At 43.3% G+C, this 22,421-nt stretch overlaps 1 protein-coding gene across 1 annotated transcript in view; it reads right to left on the reverse strand.

The window, feature by feature from the left end:
• The window catches only part of LOC306821220 (neural-cadherin), a 243,339-nt gene that overhangs the window by 107,384 nt on the left and 113,534 nt on the right, over positions 1–22,421 (reverse strand). The window contains exons 9-16 of the mRNA XM_079339503.1: positions 21,241–21,409; positions 20,128–20,298; positions 19,811–19,983; positions 18,384–18,551; positions 14,195–14,444; positions 9,426–9,553; positions 8,553–8,739; positions 4,830–4,973 (exon numbers count right to left, since the gene is read on the reverse strand). Coding sequence (XP_079195629.1) covers positions 4,830–4,973; positions 8,553–8,739; positions 9,426–9,553; positions 14,195–14,444; positions 18,384–18,551; positions 19,811–19,983; positions 20,128–20,298; positions 21,241–21,409 — 1,390 coding nt within the window. The remainder of the gene's footprint in view (positions 1–4,829; positions 4,974–8,552; positions 8,740–9,425; positions 9,554–14,194; positions 14,445–18,383; positions 18,552–19,810; positions 19,984–20,127; positions 20,299–21,240; positions 21,410–22,421) is intronic.

Consider the following 22,421-nt stretch of genomic DNA (forward strand, 5'->3'; position numbering starts at 1 on the left):
GTTTAACTTCAAGTAAACGGCAAATGGACTTGATCTTGTCTATTTCTTTTCTAGTCTTCTGACTACTCACACAGATGTCACTGTTGCTGTGTAAAGTGACCATCAGAAGTAACTCATCATGGGAGTTGTCTTGCTCAAGGACACATGGGACATGTTGCTGCAGCAGCTGGGGATCGAACCCCTGCTGAGAGATGCCACAGTGCCTCCAGTCTACTGAAATGTATTTTTAAAGCATCTTCAGACATCCTTTCTGTGGATCGACAGGAATACTGCGGAGAGCGTCTGGTCGACCTGCGAGATACTGTTCGTTGACATCGGGCATGAGTTGAGCCGGTACTCCTCCACATTGAGATCAGTCAGCTGGACGCCTCCCTAGGGAGGTGTTCTGGGCATGTCCCTCTGGGGAGGACGCCTCAGGGTAGACTGAGGACACGCTGGAGAGACTTTTTCCTCTCGACTGGCCTGGGTCCCTCCGGAGGAGCTGGAGGAAGTGTCTGGAGCGAGGGAAGTCTGGGCGTCTCTGCTTAGACTGCTGCCGCCCTGATCCGGCTCGGGAGAAGCAGAAAATGGATGGATGGTCTTTCTAACACATGTCTAGAGTAGAGATTGGCAGGACCCAACCCCAACTCTGTCTGGAATAATTACGACCTAAATGTCTGATGTTTTTTTTTTCAACCAATCACATTCATTTCATGAAAAACTGTGCAGTTCAGACCTGGAAACGTGTCAGAAATCAGAAAACAGACCAAAACAAACACGTTAAAAAGCTCTACTCAGAGTTTTTTTTTTTTCCCACAGCTGCACATTCGCATCCCGCTGAAAACAACCCAGCACCCCACTTCTGGGCTCCGACCCACCAGTTGAGAAACCACTGGTCTATAGTACATTAAACAAAAGGACTACAAAAACTCTTGATTTGAAGCACCAAAGCGTCTACATTGATTAATTTGCCTGACGTACTTTACATGACCTGTGGGATGAATGCATAAAACATTACATTGTCCTCATTTCTTGCAGCAGCATTAAATCACTTATTTGATTTTTTTCCTGTCCTACCTCACAAATGTATTCATCTACACACCCACCAAAAATAAAAAGTAGACATGAACATGCATTACTGATTATTCCTGCAGCCTTCTGTGTCGGTGGTAATAAGCTTATTTGGGCCTCCAGCTGGTTTTTCCTCACACAAAACGGAGTAAGCAAATAAGTGTGTGACAGTGTTCTGTGTGTGCATCTGTTCAGGGTGAGTAGGGTGTGAGGTTCTCAGCAGGCCTCTGCACTCTACTCTGATAAATGCTAATTACATGAGAGTTATATCTACCTGTGGCTCAGTTCACCAGGGCTGGAAACACAGTGTGTGTGGAGAAGCATCTGTACAAACTTTCTGATGTGATAACTGCACAAATCATCATCAATCAGAGTCAGAGTGCGCTGAGCTGAGATTGAACGAGTTTTTCTCTGAGGCACATTCTGAGTGTGAACATTGATTTACTCTGGCTTTAAAATCAAGATTAAATCAACAGCTTGCTTAAAGGAAGAATGTGCAAGATTAAAAACAGAAATATAGCAGAAATATAGTCTCTCTCATGTGTAAATGTGTGTGTGAGTCCTGACTGTCTACAGTGAGGGAGAAGCTGGAGTCCTGCTGGCTGTGTTGTTGTCAGAGCTGTGTTTACATGGACGGGACGGCCGGCTCCTCCCCTTGTGTATAAAAGCTGTTTGAGTCAAGAAGAAGAAGAACATGCTCACTGATTATTTGTTTACATGCAGTGTGAAACTACGAGCTAACTAAAGAGCGCTAACATTAGCTCGCTAACACAACAGTGCAGCTCACAGACAATTTTAGCTCGAGCCAGAAACAATTTTGTCCGCCGCTTGCACTAAACTGCTCTGTGAAATCACGGGGGGGGGGGATGTCTCTGTAGGAGGGCGGAGACTTTGGAATAGAGGAGGCGTGGCCAAACAGCAGTTTGTTTTGGTTTCTTGCTGGAGCTCATCAGCGACATCTCCTGGATCAAAAAGTTGCACATTCCTCCTTTAAAAGTGATTTTGATGTTTTGCTTTGCAAACATTAGAAATGGAAACCTCTTAAAGTGATGGCCAACTTTTAATAAAACACTTATTTCGCCCCCTCTTGTGTTACACAAAGTCCAGGCGGGGTGAAACAGAACACAGAAGTCTATGATTTTTATCCGACTAAAAAGATAAAAGCAAACCGTAAGAGGGCCAATTTTGACCAATTCAGCCTGAAACTAAAAGCACAGGTATGGAAGTCAGCTCAGGTTACCAAAGTGGAGGGTAAAAACAAGCTTGTCGATTCCCATGGCAACAGGTTGACTCTCAGCAATGTTTTGTCCAGATCAGAGAATAGAGGACTTATTTCACTGTGAGCCATGAGCAGTGAGAAGTCCAGATGCTTCATCCTTTGCACACACAAATGTCTTTACATATATACAGTGTATGGACCCTTTCCTTGAATTCAGGTTGTGTTCGGGTAAAGAGGGGCGGAGCCACATCATTTGATTTCATGCACCTGGACAGACTGGGCCTCTGCATTTAAGACTCTACATGTTTATCGTTGCCATAGAGAACTCCCATGATTCCTCGCCAGCCTCAATGTCACTTTTTGTTTTTGTAGTATTGATTTTGAGCCCCCTGGTGGAAGAAACTACATACTGTAGCTTTAAGATGTTTTGCCCAATAAATAATTGTTTACATTTCTTTAGAACTGTGAGGTCTCCCTGTTTGTCCGGCTCACTGAGGACATCTTCTAAAACACATGCTAATCAAATCAGATGTCCATTAAATGTTTTTTTCACAGAAAGATGTGCAGCTGAATCCTCCCTTGAGCTGCACCTTTCCACAGAAATCTCAGCTCTCAGTTTTCAATATTTTTTTGTGGGACAAAGTGTGTGCTGATGACTCAGAAAAAAATAAGAGGAGCTCAAAGTGAGCGAGTGAGAGCTTCTCTGACGTCTGTCTGTCTCATAAATAAAAAACAAAAATAAGAACGGTTGGAACATTACGTCAATGTTTTACAGAAAATAGCCAAAAAACAACATGTCTGAAAAGTGGATTTACCCAATTTCAATTAAAACATGTTTCAAAAAGAGCTGCAAACAAAGACTGAATAGTCGTGAAATGTAAAAAAAAAAAAAAAAACACCTGATGAAACATCTTACTGTTTGTTCGGTTCATGTCCAACAAGTCATTAACATATTTATATAAATAATGCAGAGCAAGAGAGGCCAACCTCATGTCTGATCCTATGTGTGAGATTTTAATAATTTAATATTGGTTAAATATGTCTCTCTTTAGGCTCTCATTGGTGTTTAGAGAATCAGTGGATAAAACTGGAATGCATCATTAATATGTTCACGTTGTCTCTCAGGCTTATTTTCAATAGTTTTACTTTGTTTATGAGTTTGTAGTTTTATTGTGGTTTAATATGGTGCACGTTCCGTTTGACTCCGGGGAGGACGGTAGCGAGGTGCCGGGCTTTGCTCCAGACAAACCAGAGCTGCCCTCACTGGATCTCCTTTGCATTTGTTTTGGGAGTTTGCATTTGCTTTTGAATGTGCAGCGTTTCTGAGTATGTTTTTCTAAACGTTTGTCGTATCTTCAGCCGAGTGTTTGACCTCTACCAGCCACAGCAGGGGGCGTGTCACTCATTTAGACGATGACATGGAAAAGTAGCCGATCAGTTGTGTCCACACAGTCCAGGGCCGAGACAAGACCGATGCTTTAGATTCCAAGATGAGACCTTCGAAAAGACCGATTTCAAGCACTACAACACGACTCCACACACACTGCTGCTGCTGCCACACACACACACACACACACTCCATACAATCACAGTTTCAATGAGAACAAATTCACCCATTCTTCACTAACCTGATCATCAATATGGTCACTATCCTGATTCCTGAAGCATGACATTCACTGCAGGTCGACTCTTAAAGTAAAAACTCTGCAGCTCATCCCTCCAAGCAGCCATCTTTCTCTATGGCCCGGCTGATACTGAGAATACGTATTCCTGCATTTATGACCGCAGTGTTGGGTTCAGGCTCAAACATTAGGGGCAGGGGACACACAGACTCTGCAGGCTCAACAGTCAGACCTGTGTTAGAGTCAGCGGCTGCACTTCACTGATATCAGACCAACTTTTAATGGTGGAAAATGGCGAGTTTTAGTTTTGCAACCAGCAGCAAAAAACGTAGCAGCTGACACGACTCAGGTTATATGATTGACATCTCACATTGTCCAATGGGAGCACTGGGTCTACGCATATTGAATTACAATGGTAAAACAATATAGAGCTGTGCTTTAAGTGAGTCTGTTTTATCTAAATGGAGGCATGCTAAAAAAATGTTAGCACACTGACTCTGAAACTTTTGTCTCTCTTTTTTTTTGGGGGGGGAACGGTCAAGCCAGCCATGAGTACGCTGCAGCCAGCGTCCACATCTCGCCATCCTGCTGTGAAGCTCAAAATATTGAAGGTACACATTTTAAAAGCTTGAGAGCGTTACATTGAAAGGTTATTTTAAATGTGCTCTTCTCGCGGCTGATTCACGCTCACACGTTCCAGCCTTTTATACGACTTGGAGACGTGTTTTTGAGTGCAAATTGTTTTTTTTCTCTCAAAGTAAAAGAGGTCAGGCGAGAGCAGCGAAGTGACGAACAGAAGAAGTGTTTCTAGAGCAGGGTACTTACTTCAGCAGTGTGTGTGTGTGTGTGTGTGTGTGTGTGTGTCATCTTGCAACATTCAAATCAGCATCCTGAACACACGTTCAACACATGCTTATTCCTTTAACCATGCCACCCACCTTCGTCCCCATCAATGGCGCTGACGGTGAGAATGGCGAAGCCTACGTCTGCGTCCTCGTCCACGTCCACCTCATAGGATGCCTGTGCGAACGCCGGCTTGTTATCGTTCACGTCGCTGATGAAAACCCGAACATATGCCGTGTCTGTAAAAATAATCAGAGAGATGCAGGGAGAGTGGGGAAGAGACGGAGAAGAGAGGCCGTCAGGAGCATGTGGCTGTTCTTATTCTGTCAACGTGAACGCCAACATCTGTCTGTCTCTCTGGAAACGAGCAATTCAGTCAGTTTTCAGCGGCGTGCACGCACACAAAGACAGATGGGAAAGTAAACATTTCTTCATCGCCCTCAGACGAGAACAGAAATAACACCATTCTTTCATCCATCCTCACACCTTCTAGCACCTTTCTGTTAATTCTGTCATCTGTCTACACTGCGTCTGCTTATTTTACCATTAGAGGCAGCTCTCTCTCATCCTGCAGCATCGACCCGCAGGCAGGAGCCGAGTACAAAGCACCCTGGGGGCATCGGTGTACGGCTCGCTAGTTGAGCAACCAAACATGTTACGCCTCCTTTGATATCACTTTCAGAACGAGCATAATTTGAAATACACGCTTCTGGAGAGGATGAATTATTAAAGCCGAGGAGGAAGAGACGGTATGTGGATCATGGCACAGATAAGGCCTCTGCACGTGTTTAGAAGCAGTGTGAAGCAGGACAAAAACAGAAATGAACAGATGTAGCCTAACAGCCTCGTGCTCACCTACTAATGCAGCCATGTTCTCACACTCACAGAAACATCGCAGTGTAAAAGTCACCGCGCTCCACACAAACGACTGTAATTAACAAGTTTGTTTTTGTTGACAGCCTGTTAAAAACCGTGTTTCTCCGAGGTTTATTTCTGTCGTTTGCGGCGATGTGCAAAAGTTAGCTCAATGTTTTTAAAGTTTTTGTTTTTGAGGTTGGGTTGTAACCGTAGTTACAGCCGGCTGCCGAGATAGAGACGAGGATTTATTTAAGGCCTGATGGGAAAAATGGGAAAAAGCAGGTGTGAGACATTCAATTCTTCGTCTTCTTCTTCTTTTAGTTTAATGGCGGGTTACAAACATATCTTAAAGAGGTGTATACCGCCACCTAAATTCAATTCTTCACCTCTCAGAAGCTCAGTGAACCAAGCTGAGTGACCAATGACCAAATCACAATCAGAAGCCCCGCCTTCTGTACCTCAAATACCTGAGTTAGCTACAGGTTAGCCTCTAACAAACAAAACAATGACGACCTCATTGGTCATTATCGCTGAGCTCAAGGAACTCATTTATTAGACGGGTTGTTTCTTACCCTTTTGATGATTTGATGTGCTATACAAATAAACTTGATTTGAAAGGCCCCCCTGATTCAAAGATGCACTGATGATGAAGTGTCCCAACATCTTTCCCACGTCTGACACACGGCTCTCAACATCAAGGCAAACCTCACGTGTGAACCACCCATCGGCACGACGGACACTTTTCCATCACGTCCCGTGTTTCATGACTCTACTCGTGGTCTGGCAGAGAAACTCTGGATGAAGTCTGAGTGAAAAATGTGTTTGCATATACAGCTCCTCCTGGAGGTTTCTGTAAGATATCAATCTGCACCTCTTCAAGCTGTGGTGAAATATGTCTCACGTCAGGTGTAACGCATTGTTGAGTAAAATGAGTTCACACTGTACCGCGTATACATCTCAAATAGTCTCCAGAGATCAACAACAACATCAGTAAGCTGCATTCCCAGGTTTGTGTTTTGATGTCTGCATCTGTGTTAACGATGTGTTAACTTACTAACCCATCCTTTTTTCATGCCAACTCCTTCAATATTCATGGCACAGAAATAAAAGAAGAGAAGTCCCCGAGCTTCTCCGCAGTCTCCGCTCTGCTTAATATTTAACTGGAGTTTGCGTAGCCACAAATGTCACAGTGAGACAAATCTCCAGAGACGACGTGTTAATAATCTATGATCACATTTATTAAAAATACATCCTGAGCTGTCGCGCTGTTTTTCCTTCAACACCTCTCTCTCCATCAATCCATCTATCTCAACATCTGCTCTCATTTCTGCGTCTCTATTCTGCTGCTGGAGCACGTATGCATTTCAGAGAGCGAGAAAGAGGGGCCAACTAAAAGAGAAAAATGGCCCTTGGTCCTTCAGTGAGGAGAGAGGAGCAGATGTGGGAAACAGGCAGAAAACAGAATTATTGCTGCCTTCAATTAAGACTTTTAAATGAAGTCTGCAGAGCAGCTGTTTGTCCCCCCTCTCCAGCTTTTTCACTTCACTAAACAGCAAGCACAATTTAAAGCATTTAATCAATGTTCACCAGCAACAACATCCCCACGTCTGATGCTGCACTGAGAAATGTTACGTCCACAATGTACCAAATGTTTAATAAAAAAAAAGACTTAAAAAAAACCCCAAAACTTAAAGCTTTCTGTGGCCAATATTTGTCCGAATTTCCCCCGTGGCCTGAAGCCCGATGACGTTTTCAGAAGCGAACCGCACTACACCTCGAGTCCAGAAAGTGTCGGCAAGAAGAAGATGAAGGCCAACAGAGACGTCGATTGGAAAATCTGCATAATCGTTTGTGTAACACCACAGTTAGCCTGTTAGCTTAAAGGAGGTTCAGCTCGTGCTGTGTTCTTTTGCAAATGGATTTATTGAATGGAGACGAGGAAAGGAGACGACTGTCAGTAGCAAGGCAGATTAAAATGCTCTTCTTCTTAGTCACGGCCGTCGTGAAAAACGCAACGAGTGTCTGACCAATCAGAGGTATTTTGTTAGTGAATATAGACAGTTTGTGAAGAGGAACAGTGACATGACTGCTTGGTTTAGGAATCGTCTCTGTTGTTTAATTACTGAACTGCAGTGCTTTTATATCTTGGTGTCCCTGGGTTGTATTTATACGTTCATTTCTTGTTTTTTTTTATGCTGTAATGGATCTATTTGTTTGAAATAAAACATCAAGTGTCAAAATCTAAAGTGTAAAAACATTCTTTAATTTCAGATAAACACTGAATTTCAAAATGTTGCATTTTGTATCATGTTATATGCCATCGTTTTGCATTTTTAAACAGCAGGCAGCCCCAGTGTCAGTGAGTCAGCGTGGCCTTGTTACAGCATCATGACTGTCTGTGTGTGTGACGAATTGAGCTTCACTCCTCAGAGAGGATTCAAAACTTTATTTGTTCCGGGGGGCAATAAGTAATAAAATAATCCACGATGCCAACTGATACCAGCAGAAAATGATCGATGGTCACGTTTTGAGTATTTTTGTCATTTTATTTTTCTGTCCTTCAGATCCTGCTCTTCCTGTTTTCCTGACTTGAGTCTCCCTCCCCTGATTGTGTTCATATCTCAATCTCCTTTTCCTTCCACTTCTCTCCTGGTGTTTGCTCCTCTTTATGCTCACCTGTGTACCAACCTGGACTGGTTATTAAACTCTGTTAGCCTGCATTATGTGTCCCTTCATCTGTCTGGTTCTGTTAGCAATAAGTGTTGTGAGATTAATGTCGGTGAGAAGTCTGACAGATATCTTCGTTTTCCTGCATTCAGATCAGAGACTAGAAAATGAAATCAGTTAAACATCTTTTTAAATGCTGTTCTAAAGACGAAACACGACCAGACAAACTGCAAACACCAAACCAGTCGAGTATTGAATCAGTCGCAGGCTGTGGAATATCCGGCCCTACTTACCCGAGTTGGGTTGTCCATGTTTGCCGGGTCGCGATGACTCCCTCCCGTCCACGGACTGAACCTCCAACAGGTACGAGCTTTTTGTCTCTCGGTCGAACACCGTCTGTGAGTAGATGAATCCTAGCTCTGGGTCGATCTGGAAGTACTGGTGGTCACCACTGCGATCCTCCAGCAGGGAGTAGGAGATCTGGAGGAGGAGCGGATCAGGGCAGACAGAGAACACAGTTTATAACAGCATCGCCACAGAAAGGGAGGATTCAGTTTGGAGTCTCAAACAGTGATTCATTTGATTGTTTCTTTCAAAACAAAAATAGACAAAATGGTCGTTTCGAAAAGGAGTTGGAAAAGTTAAAACTGATACATCCCTACCCCTACATTACATTTCTTCTATTAATTTATAGATTATTACAATTATATTCTATTTACTGTCCCGTCAAATAAAGGGCAAAAAGCTCAAAATAAATCATTAAAAAAAATAGAGCATGGAGGTCGGGACCTCAAACACTTTTCACTCACTGTTTAGATCTGGTTCCTTTTTTTTGTCATGGTTTAGTGATTGTTGTAACATTTGATCTTAGTTCTGTATTCTCTTTCAAAATAAAAGCAGGTTTGTCTCCAAATAGGAAGTAAAGCACCCTTAGTTTAAGACAGTACAAATTTACAAAATAAAAGCATAAAAATCTTCGGAACATTTGGAATTTAAAAAATATGATGTTAAATTTTAATAGTTGAATTTTAGCATTTAATGGCATTTTAAAATAAATGTCACTTGACTGCAAAAATACAAACAACCATTTTTTCCTCCAGTTAGTGTGTGTGTGTGTGTGTGTGTGTGTGTATGTGAGGTTTTATTTAATTTTATTTTTTTTTTACCTTGCCATTAAGACCCAGGTCGAGGTCATTGGCCAAAACCTGGAAAACCAAAGTTCCTGATTCTGCCCCTTCAGTGACGGACGCCTCGTAGATGGAGGAGGTGAAAAACGGTACGTTGTCATTTACATCTGCAGGACAGAAAGAAAGGTTCAGAAACATGGAGGACGATCGACGCAGTCCTTACAGAGCCCATAAACCTGCATGACAAAGGCAGCGCATCCATCCATATTCAAGGCCTGCTGATCACCAACAATCACTGTTTGAAATAAACCGTCGACTGTTGGACGGATCCATACGAGTCAGAGAATCACATCAACACAATGAATTACATTAACAGCTCTCTCCTCTATTTGGAAACAGGATGTGCGGCCTCATTAGTGTGCTCATGCACATCATTTAAGAGTAACTGCTGTTCAGTTAGTTTTCTTTATTAACTATCTTTGCAATTTAGGAGACGCCACTTAGACACCCAAGAATGAGACCAGCTCAACAAACCTGAAGAGACACTTACAAGAACACGCAGCTGAGCAATTACTCTCAAGCTGTGTGAAATATATAATATACACATCTGGGAGATAACTTTAATGTTGTGGTTAAACTGAGAGGAGAATTTGGATCAATGAGTGTAAAAAAAACAACAACAACAACAACAACCAGTCGACGAATCAGGTTAGACTATGTCAGTCCTTCGTCGGGGAGAGTCAATGAAAGTTCACGTAACAGTTCTAATCTAAACCCCAGCCTGTGCCTCCTCTCCCATTAGACCTTGATCTGAACTTTGTCCCATTTCACAGTTATGTATATTTTAAACCTTTAAGTGGCTCGGATTATGTTCAGGGTTATTCTGATGAATTTGCTTGTCCAGATATCAGTCATTTATCTCTATTGGTTATCGAGGTAATGACCGAGGCCTCCACTCTACTCGTGGTCTTGAGTCTTGAGTGAAACGTGTTCACACATACAGCTCCTCCTGGAAATATCAGGAGGATTCTGTAAGACATCAATCTGCATCATCTTTACCTGGAAACGATCATTTTTCCTGGTAAAGTTTGAGAAGTCTGTCAGAGCTCTTTCTATTGGCGGCGTGGTCGCAGACAGCGAGTCTCATTCACCTGTGTGAACTGTGGATGTGAAGGCTTGGTGGGATTTATTACCGGTGAGGCAGAAGAATACAGAACTCACTGTACAGAACACAACCCATCCCAACATGTGAATAAGGTCCAAGTGTCTTAAAAATGACTTCAGTCAGGTCATGAGATTCAAATTTGCCATTTTTCTGACCTTTTTTTATTTCAGAATTCAGTTTCAGATCTTATTTACTTTATCAAAATGCCTCGATCATTTATGATCGTAAGCTAAAAAGAATCCAAACTAACCACGTGTAAGCTACAACAACTTCCCTGAATTTCCCTCGGGATCAATAAAGTATCTATCTATCTATCTATCTATCTATCTATCTATCTATCTATCTATCTATCTATCTATCTATCTATCTATCTATCTATCTATCTATCTATCTATCTATCTATCTATCTATCTATCTATCTATCTATCTATCTATCTATCTATCTATCTATCTTCATAAAGGAAGCACATGTTTACTCAGACTGGGCTCCTATTATCCTCACTCTTTCCTAACGTTCCCTTTTCTCTCTTTGGCTTTCAGAAACACAAAATAACAACAACAAAATAATCATTTAAGCTTTTGCCAGAATGCAACAAAGCATCGCTCAACAAGGCTTGACTGTGGCCAAGCAGATATTGGCAGCCGCTCTTTCCTCGTGCTCTTTCTTTGTAACACGAGAGCCGTAGTGTTTGCTGCTTCCCGTACAATCATACGACAAAAGACACAACAAAGAGCATGGATGATAATCGTCCAGTTGGGTTGTAAACAGGAAGGTCGTTCGGTTATCTGACGATACTTGGAGTGCTTTGATATTTTACGCACCCTCTCAGCTCACTGTCGCTAACACAGGTTTGTACACATTTAAACGAAACAGCTGCAATGATCTTCTTTTAGTCGTCGCTGAACTTTGAGCTTGTTTCAGTTCATCCTCCGACATGTTGCTGCTGCGCTTTTCAATTAAATGTTAAGATCTGGCTGTTGGAGAGTGTGGAGAAGAAAATCCTGTTTTCCATCAGCGTTGCATCAAATACCAAAGTATCTGAACTCTTTCTATAATTGGACAGTTTGTAAAAGTTGTGTAGCTGTTACGGGTCAGAGGGCGCTGCTGTCCTGTCTCATAGTGACCCTGATGACTGGTTTGGATTTGAAGATGGTTTTTATTCTGGTTTTATTCCTGTACCTGATGGATTCGAGTATTTATGCTTTTACTGATTTTTCTGTTGTCTGAGTCGATCTGTCTGTTTCTATATGTGTCTTCTTTTTACCTGGCTGCTACCACACTTCCCCTCGGGGATAATAAAGTTGAAAGTCGTGGCTCAGGTTTAAGTGACCGACATTTAAGCATTTTCCAGACAAGGCGAGATTATTATCTGAATCTCCTTGAAGCAAGGCTACATCCTTGAGTGTAAATAAACCTCTATAATGGAGTTTTAGTGCAGCGCTTACACAACACAATATCAGCCAGCGCTGCTTCAGTCGCCATGTGAGCCCGGTCTATCACGCTACCCTTTGTGCAGCGCTCATTCATAAAGTGTTACCACGACAAGCTTTATAAAAGAGTGAATGGAATAATGTGCAGGAAGGATTTCTCCTTTGTGCTCCTCGTGCTCCTGTTGTCCACACTTCCTGGCTGGAGGTCGGAGCAGTGTGCATGAACGAGGACAGCGGTGGTTTGTGGGTATGACACAGTCTGATGGTGGTGGTTGGGCGAAGGTCAGGCTCTTGTGCATTAAGTTCCAGTAAACAGAGATACCCGAGTCGGAGGACTGGAGTGACTCTCAGTGAACATTTTGTTTCTGTATTAGTATTATTCTTTATTGTATTATTACTCTCATCTGATATCAATGTATGCACTCTAAATGTAAAATAATAAAACTCTACCTCATGTTCATAACCTGTAACCTAATTACATATTGTACTATCATAAAATGGCATCAACAGGAACATTAATAACCTGTTAAGGAGCCTTATAGAAGTCACTCAAAGAGAGTAACACGGCGCTCCATGTGCCATTTTATTTCCTTCCCTTTCTTCTGAGCAAATGTCTTAATATATGAATTAAAAATGGAGTCTTAAATCCATTACAGACCCCCCCCCCCCCCCCCCCCCCCCCCCCCCTCCACCCCTCCTCCACCCCCGCCTCCCTCTGCTCAGTGCCTCTGGAGGAGTCAAAGAGCTCTCTTATTGAGAGTGATAAGGGAGAGGAGGGGCGAGCGAGAGGGTGGGAGAGAGAGCAAAGTTAGGAGTGGGATGGAGAAGGGAGGGAATTAATTATTTCTCACTGGATTAATGTGTGGAATATGCAGGCGTGTGTTGCAGCAGTGCATGTGTGTAAGGGGATTAAATGCAGGGGAGTTTGTGGTGTAGGCAGCGCCATGAGAAGCGAGGTCAGGGGCGAGTGAATACCACCATTTAACAATGTTGGTGATATAAGACTAGATACCAAGGCTTACAACTACATTAAACACAGCCACATCAGACTAAAACAATAAGTGAAAATAGCACTTTTATGAGAAACAGCAGAGTGAGATTCTGACTGAGCGAAGTCGTCTCTGTTCAGAGGAGTTGGCCCGTTTTTATTGGGTTCGTTTGTCAGCTTTTTTAACAGTGTTTGAATTTGTGCAGTTTTGTAATCTGTGATTTCTGGGGCTCCACATGATTACACCAGAGAGCAACACAATGGGATCATTCTGCTTTGGATTCTTCCGCTATCAACGGGCTCATTTTCGGAGGAACTGCCGTGTCCCTCGGCAGCCAAATGGTTACAGCGACGCTTCATTGCAGCACAGATGCAACTGTCACAGCTTTGACGCCAGCTGGAATCCATTGTTTGAAGGCATATCTCCCTCCTTCCCTCTCCCTTTCTTCAGTCTGTCCCTTCACTGTTACTGTACAGTAACTGCACAAATCCTGAAAATCAATCAAAGAACCTTGTTTGTATAATATCACACATGCCGGTTGGAAAGAGTCTGGATTGTGAAAAAGACAACGAGCATGTTTGTAAAGAAACATGAACTTAAGTTAATTTAAAAAACTTGATTAAACTCCTAAAAAAAAGGATGTTTGTCAGTAATGTGTTCTTGGAGCCCACTTCAGTAAAATACGAGCTGTTAGACCGACTGGCTCTAAAAGTGATGGCGGTGCCTGATGACGCTCTTGAGCAAGCTTTTTGTTATTTATGCTCTAAAAAGTCCATTAGGGCCATCCTGCAAGTGAATGAGGAAACATCTTCCTTTATTTTCTTCCATTAGCTAAGAGCAAGGCCATCAAAGGAATAATCATCAAACTCCTAATTTGTCGTCTGTTCCTTCAACCTTTTGAAAGAAACCGCTGCTATACGGTCGATTGCATAGGACGGAGACCCACAACACAACGCCGCACCATGACCGTGACTTTTATGTCATAATGTGGTCGTGTCAGTCAATCAGAGATCTCCTTTGAACACATTTATTATCCACTGGTTTGGATACAGTTTGGACACCATGTAAGAAAAGCCTTCTTTGTTTTAAAAGGTTGTTAATTTGTTCAATAAAATTATGATCCAAGCAGCTTTTCTTCAGCATGTTTAAGACATTTCACGTTGTCAGGAGATAAGATAACGTCTGGTAGCTGAATAAAAACTTAGGGTTGAAACCACACTCACCTGTGACATTGACATAGACTGTCGTGAAGGCGGCCAGCGGCACAGCGGCCACATTCTGCGCTCGAACCCGCAGCATGAAGTTCCTGGTGGTCTCGTAGTCCAGGGGCTCTGCCACCAGGATGGAGGCTGAACCGTCCTCTCGGTTTGGGGTCAAATAGAAGCGAACCGGCATGTTGGTTTCTGGGACCATGCCGTCCTCCAGGTTGTACGTCACCCTGGGGTCCCCGAGTGGGGAGGTGGCTTTGATGGTCTTTTTGGAATAAAAAGAAGAGAACTGGTGTTAAAACCTCTCTAAAGCCCCGTTTCCATCAAGCAGTTCAGTTCGGTTCGTCATGGTACGGCACGCGGTGTTTCTATCGACTAAATCTGGGAAAGATCTCCACATTACCAATCCGTGCCGTCCTACCGTTTTGGATCTCTTCTGTTGGGGTGCCAAGTATATCGCTCCGACCCTAAAAGCTGTATTCTTCTCGCGGCACATAGCCGTCTCCAAGACAAAGCTGGATTGTGTTTTGTAACAAAGAGCAACATGTCAATGACAAAGTAGATCTGTTGGATGTCTTCCATCATTGGTTTTCTTTGTGTTGTGTTTTTCTCCTTTGTTGAATTTATTAGCGGGGTAGCTGTTAGCGATTAGCTGCTATGGTCACAACCAGAGATAAAGGGAGCCAGTAAAGTGGGGCTAAGGGAGCCCACAGGGGGGCGGCTGTGGACTCATGACACAGCAGCTTCTACCATCAGTGTGTGAATGTGTAGGTTTGACCTGCGGAGTGAAAGTCCATTTATCCACATCGACCAGAAGCTCATCCCACATTCACATATGCGGATGTTTTTAGGAGAGGTGATGGTGCAATGGTGAATTAGCTAGATGCATGGATGGTTGCAATGAGACGTCACTGGGCAGCTTGTCTGAGGACGACCGAATGATTCTCACTTTTAGATTAAATACATTAACTCTTGGTAAATTTCTGTGGTAGATGACCGAGAACCAGCGACACAAAATCCTAAAAAAGTGACAGCATGTTTTCAAATATCATCCCTGAGAGTTGGAAGAGAGGCTAAAGCAATGATCCTCCAGTCGGGAATAGAAAGAAGCACGGCAGCTGCTCTGCTTTAATGCTGGTGTGCACACTGAAGAGAGAGAGAGAGAGAGAGAGAGAAAAAAGATCTGACAAACTGAGAAGAAAAGCTGGTTTGAAGCCCGTGATAATGAACACTAAAATGTTAAGGCGGTGAGTCTCAAACTGTTAGAGTAGACAACAACGCGCTGAAATCCTGTGAAATCAAGAGACACTCTGCATCCAGCATTCTCCCTAAACTAATTAAGGAGAGGCTACACGAAGCTGACGCCATAAACACCCCAATTAAAATCCAAAACGCCACCTCGGATGTGATGCGGCTTTTCTGTGGGTGACCTGGTTGCTCCTGTTCAACCTGCGAATCCCAGCAGCTCCAATAATGAGACATCCTATCAGGCGTGCAGGAGAGGAAAACACGCCTGACTATTGTATATGCCAATTGAGGCCATAAACACCTCTAATTTCCATGGTAGAGCTTTAACATCCAACAGAGAGTAATTGTGTCTTTGCACAACAGTCAACTCCACACTGAGCAGCAATCTCAATTAATACAGTGTACTGAAGGGACCTGGCTGCCTCTCGCTCCCCCTCGCTCCCCCTCGCTCCTCTCACCAACAAATCCACCGATGCTCACACTGTCTCCCTCATGTTAAGTGTTCCCCTCTGTCCTTTCATTTCAATATTTCCCCTCAAAATGTTTTTCAGCAACTTTGATTGAGATTATTACTTTCAAGAGATCCTTAAAAATTATTGTCAATTAGTTGAAAACGTGTTAGTGGTGGGAATGCCTGTAATCAAATGAAGTTTATGGGCTAGATCGTGATTGCACACATGATGAGGACTTATCAGCGGGATAAACGATGGGAACTACGGCTCAGTTCACCTGGGCAGGATTCAAAGTTAGTTATGATGTTGTTTGCATGAAGCCCTGTTTGTAGGTTTCTCTTGTCTTGAGCCAGGTGTGTGTGCAACCATTTCTCTTAAAGTGGACCATGACAAACGAGAGCTCGCTGCAGGCACATCTTCTGATTACACAAAGCAAGGCATTTAAGAAGTGATTTGCTGATCATTTGGACCGATGCTGCCTTCCATTTACTTCAGAGCTCAGATCCCGGAGCTGGGAATGACATCACACCCGAGTTGAACGTGTTCCCGTTGCAAGTCGGAAAAACAACAGGGACACGTCCAGGAGTACCTTTGTTTTGTTAGCTAATACCAGACGGACCGAATGTTTCTGACCGAAAATAAAAGGTAGAACTTGTGCAATACTATCGGTGTGATTGATTTCATCACACAGAAAGAAGAGGAACAGGCTGCTAATAAACACTGTAGTTACAGCTTACGCTTGATGCACGTAGCAGCAATGTTGGATTTTAACTCAGGCTACTGAATATACGGCCTACTACTTTCCGAGTAGGAATTCCGACTTCAGGGAACGTTCCAGTTGACACTTCCGACAAGGAACTCAGCATTTGCGACTTCCAATATGAACTGGAATGCAGCATTAATACTTAATTAACACACGACTGCTGGTCTGTAGAGATGCAGAGAACTGTAGAGTCTGAATTACTGAGTTCCAGATGCTAATTCCATTAGCCTGTTAAGAGCAACTTCCAGTATGACGCAGGAGATGACGTTGGAAATGAGCCTACATCACAGCTGATACTTTACAATATCTAAGTGAACATGTTCCTTAAAGTTCATGCTCGCAATGTCCATGTTGTCACCTCCAGCCCCTCACGACCCAAATGGGATGGCTGGGTCTTTTGTAAGACACAATGATTTTTATTTTTAATTGAGCAAGAAAAAAAAAGCTTAAAGCAGGGAATGGCGACCTGTGATTAACAATATGACTACAGCTACAGGTTTAGCAATGTGCCACATCTTACCATATATTTAATTTCATGTTCAAACAATCCAGATTGCCAGCACTCAAACACAAATCAGGAGAATTTGTTTCCCTGGCTTCTATTTGTCTAGTCTACGAGCAGAACTTGTCGATTGTCGTTGTGTAACATTTCTTTGACTGTTGCTGCTCAGAGAAAACATTCACTGACAAAGAGACAGAAAACCATTCACACTCAGTACCAGGCTGAATAGCCCTGTTCCTTCTCTTAACCTTTATTTAATGAAAGAATTCCACCGAGGGACGAAACTCCTTTTAGCAGTTCGTATTATCTGTCCTTTCTCAAGTAAGGCTAAAACAATGACTAGATAAAAATTAATAAATAAAAGTGCAGGCATCTTGAGTTTTTTTTTTTCCATCTCTTTTCAGTTAGATCTGTTTTGAAGGTCACATATCCTCCTCCTCTTCAACAACTTTAAATCAGTGTCAGAGCTCCTCTTCATCATGTGTGTGAAGTGTGTTGTTGTAAATCCACTCTGATCCTGTATTTGATCATGTCTATAAACCCCTCTATTTCAGCCCTGCTCAGAACAGGCTGTTTCTGTGTCTGTAGCTTTAAATATGTAAATGAGCTGTGTCTGACCACGCCCCCTCTCTGGAAGGGCTCGGGTGTACTCGCTGCTTTCTGGCTCCATGTCCTATTGTTTACGGTGAGAAGGCAGACTCAGAGGGCAGAACAAACACCTAGCTGTGGGAGTGTCACCCACCTGGGGGAGGGGCTACTGCCCTTTGTGATGTCACGGCCTGTTTGAGCACACATTTTCTGAAAAGTGGAGCAGGCAGAAGACGGAGAGGATGGACTTTTCTCATCACTGCGGGTTTGTACACAGACAGTGTGTTTTGCTTTGACTTTTACTAGTTTTGATGTATCTGAGAACAAATCCAATGAAAAGATATGATGTGAGGTTCACTATGTTAAAAATGATGGAGCTCTTCTTTTGTGTCAGTGTTGAAAAAAGGTTATAAAGGATGGAAATAAAAAGTGTTTTCTTCCTTTTAGTTTAGAGATAGGAGAACCGAGTCAGACATCAGAGAGAAGGGAGAAACATGCAGGAAAGGAGCCAGGTACCAAGCTTCGCCCCCTCTGTCCGCTTGTTTTTCCAGATGATAACAACTCGATATTCGCTTCATGTTAAGACTCTTACGAACTCTAACTCGTCTTTTGTTTGTGAATTGCAGCCACCTCTCCCACGCCTTTACTCACCACGATGGGAGTGTCTCTGACGGTGTTCTCCGGGATGACCACGCTGTAGCTGTCCTTCTCCCACTGAGGAGGCTGATTCTTCACGTTGGTGATGGTGACTGCGAGCTCCACCGAGCTGCTCCTGTTCCCTCCGTCTGTAGCCACGATGTCCCTGGTGATGTAGGTCCTCTGTGGCCAAGAGTCAGCGTGAGAACCTCACTATGTTGAACATGCAGCTTCTTTAAAGTATGATGAGCATTATCTACATAGACAAAACTCAACTCATAGAATTGACTGCATGCTGCAATCTGATAAAACAAGCTGGAAGATAATTATATTGGCTGAAGGGCATTCAGAATGTGGACCCGCAGATCTGTAAACTTTACAAGCGCAATTATGTTTAACCACTGCAATAAACACAAATGATCCAAATAAAAGAACCGACGATCATCCTTCCAAATGTTTACTTTTCAGACTTCTGTTCATGGCTTTTTATTTTAAACCCCACACCATGAACGTTTCGCTCATTTCGCACTTTTGCTTTGTTCATGTAAATCCGTGTTCAAGCCATATTTTTGCTTGTGTGTTTTACCCAAAGTTTAAAATCCCTGATTGGAGTTTAGACTGCAGTACCTTTTTTTAACACGAGGGGTCAGAGTTACAGACTGTTCCTTTAAAATAACATTAAATGAGCCAGCTATCCAAAAATCCGAACTGCTTGCAGTTAACAGCTGTTATCTCTCTCTCTCTAGTTGTCATTTATGTCGTTGTATTTATTAGTGGAAGAGTTTTGTATCTCCAAACATCGGTGTCTTAAAGAGAACTTTTCTTTAAAGCACAAATGCTGGCACGGTGTTCAAATAAGAAGCAAGTTACCAGGGACAAACATTCTTTACTCTCAGTGCTCGGAGACGGCAGGCTGCTTTTTTCTGTGCTTTTATAATTTTTGGCACTCACCAGAGCTGCTGACTTGTTTGTGCTCACTATGTGGCAGTTTCCACTTTTGACTTTTCATGTTCTGGCCACGATTGTTTCTCTCACTGGTAGTGAAGCAAAGAGTTGGAGGCAGTCAAGCGAGGACAATATCAGCAGTGTTACTTCTCTGGATGCCAGGGAAAAGGGTTCCAGTGAAGACATTATCACATATTCAGGCTGCCTGTCTGCAGCTGCCTCCCCGACACTGTCAGCTGGGAAGTGCGTAAATGCAAATAAACTTGTTTTTCGGAAATGCACAGGGGAAAGTATCCTGCTGTTTTAGCTGCAATGCTAAAATCTCAAGGGCCTTTCAGTGAAACCTTACATTATTTTAATGGCCTGTGTGCCACTTGGAGCACACCTTCATGTATATACAGCAAAGCTCCCACCTAACTGCGACTTCTCCATATAAACTTGTTTGAATGCATGCTGATTTTTTTCTTTGACTCTTTTTGTAAACAGTGTGTATGCACCTGAGATATCGGCTGGTTGACGTACACCCAGCCTGTCAAAGGGTTAACCCTCAGGTACTCAGGCTGTTCACTGGACATGGAGTAGGTGATGGCTGCGTTGGTGCCGAAATCATCGTCATGAGCTGCCACACGCAAGAAACTAGTCCCGATCATCGTGTCCTCACGAAGGAAGTCTGCAGGGGAAAGGAACCCACCTTGCATAAGCAGCGTTTTGTATGACGTTTAAATCGCACATTTTAATCACAATGGTTGAGAAGAAGTCGGCAGCAGAGATCGATCTCTTTCAGTCTCCATCGCTCACACTGAGACCGACTTACACTCGTATCGGATGTTCTCAAACTTCGGACTGTTGTCGTTCTGGTCCAGGATGAGGATGTTGAGCTGACAAATTCCAATCAGCGGGTCGGCTGCCTGGTCAGTGGCGGTCACCGTCACTGCGTACTCCCGCTGGCGTTCTCGGTCAAATTTCCTGGCAGTCACGATTACTCCTGGAGACGCAGAGAGAACACGGTTAACAGCGTCACATAAATTAAAGTCATCTTGCAAATAAAAACAGACGGTAACCACCTTCAGTTTTTACTCATGGGGTTAGAGTATACGATACGATGAGAGCAGTGGGGGGACTGCGGGAGCCTGGGTGTCTGTCTGCCATTTGACAGTTATCTTGTTCTGCAGATAATCTGCTCAATTAAAAATCAGCCCCCCTGCTATTAATTAACACACGCCGAGGAAAACGTCGCCTGGCTTTTGCCTTGTGGGCAGACACAGTTGTTTGTTATGTCGGCTGACAGACGCATGCTCGCTTTCACTGGCTGATTAAACCTGATCAAAGGCCTTTGAAGTTTGGTGTTGAAAAGTGATCCTGCACGATGAACCACAGTGGACCTTGTCATCACTGAAAGGTGCATCAAGTTTAACACTGCCTATAAAAGCAGGGGTGCTCACACCTTTTTAGAGCATGCACCCCTTACAGGTGATAAGCATATATTAATGCCATGTATTCATGTACTATGGAGCACTTTGCAACAATCAAATTAGGCCGCACTTACACTTTCAGAGTAATTCATTTTCTAAACTTTGAGAAAATGTTAGCTCCATTGTGTTTTTATTTTGACTTGTTTTCTGTCACGATCATATCAGAGTTGATCTATTGGCACCGAACTAAAGTGGGCGGGTGTATTGGATGTAATAGCTGATTTCATTGGAGCAACAGGTCCCAGTCTTTTTCAATGATACAGCATGCTATTACAGTTTATTGTAAATTATTCCACGGGGCTATGGTTGGCGGACCCCACTTTGAGAATCCCTGGAGTCGAGGACAGTCGAGTCGGATCGTGGAGAAAACACAGATGAAGCAGAATTAATGCGACCTCTGATTTCTATTCCAAACATGCAGGGACCTCCAAAAGAAAGCGAGTGTGTGTCAGTACCGGTGTCTGGGTGAATGCTGAACGCAGGCACAGTCGAGTCTTTGTGCATGAAGCCGTATGTGACCCTTCCATTGGAGCCCTCGTCAGCATCCACAGCATGGACCTGCAGGACAAACGTCCCCGCCGGCTGGTTCTCAAGGACTGACGTGCTCTCTCTGTACTGCTGACACTGGTGACAAGGGGAGACAGCGGGCAGAGATGACAGGTGGGTGGAAGAGGAGATCATTGTCTCGTATAAAAGTAAGGACAAACTCGGATCGATGTTTCATTCTTCTGAGTGAGTGAGTGAGTGAGTGTGTGGGCGCGCGGCGAAGGCATTTCTTTAGAGAGGACAGATTGGTGGGACAGAAAGCAGACACAGAACAACAGGAGCAAGAAGAAAGAGAAGTAAAGACTGAGCTGTGATTCTTTTCCATGTGTTTGACCTTGGTGGGGGGACAAGGAGTGGGTTCAGGGGTCTTTGAGTCTTAGGTGCTCAGAAGCTGCCTGATGAGGTGCTTACTGCGGCAGCTTTGGTGCTAACCTCTCTGCACCTCCACTGTTTGTAGCTGTCCAAAAACATTTTTTTTGTGATGAAATGTAAACAGAGTTCACTGGATATGTTTAGCAGTGAAACACAAAACAAACTCTAAAAATGTGAAATAAATTGGGTACATTTCAGAATGCCGAGACGTGAATGTGACACGATTGTTCGATCACATTTAGCACCACACCATCTCTCTCCCCCCTCTCCTTACACCAGCAGGCACCACTAAGACGTGACCCGGCCCGACTCGTCACGAGCTCGCCTGTCTGTCGGGGCAGACCTTCAAATGTTGGTAAATATGTAATGTGTAATGGATATGTAATAGGTAATGGTGGTAAATGTGCGATAGTTATTTGAGTTAGGAGGGGGGATCTGACCAAGAGGGCAGCAGCACACATCAATTGTATTGTTACATGGATATAAATAAACAAAAATGACCAATGCATATCAGCTTAAAATCAAAGTTTACAAGTCTTCTGTTCTCTGTGTGTCACAAAACACTTGTTATGTCCCGTCGAAAGCCGAATGAAATCCCCCCAATTTTTTTTTTTCACCATTAAATTGTCACCAATGAATCCGAGAGGAGCTGATTGTTTGCTTTATGTGACTGCATCAAGATGGTAAAAAAATGAAAACACTAGAAGTGCTAAGTGTG

The sequence above is a fragment of the Symphodus melops genome (genome assembly GCF_947650265.1).
Source record: "Symphodus melops genome assembly, chromosome: 3".
Taxonomy (NCBI): domain Eukaryota; kingdom Metazoa; phylum Chordata; class Actinopteri; order Labriformes; family Labridae; genus Symphodus; species Symphodus melops.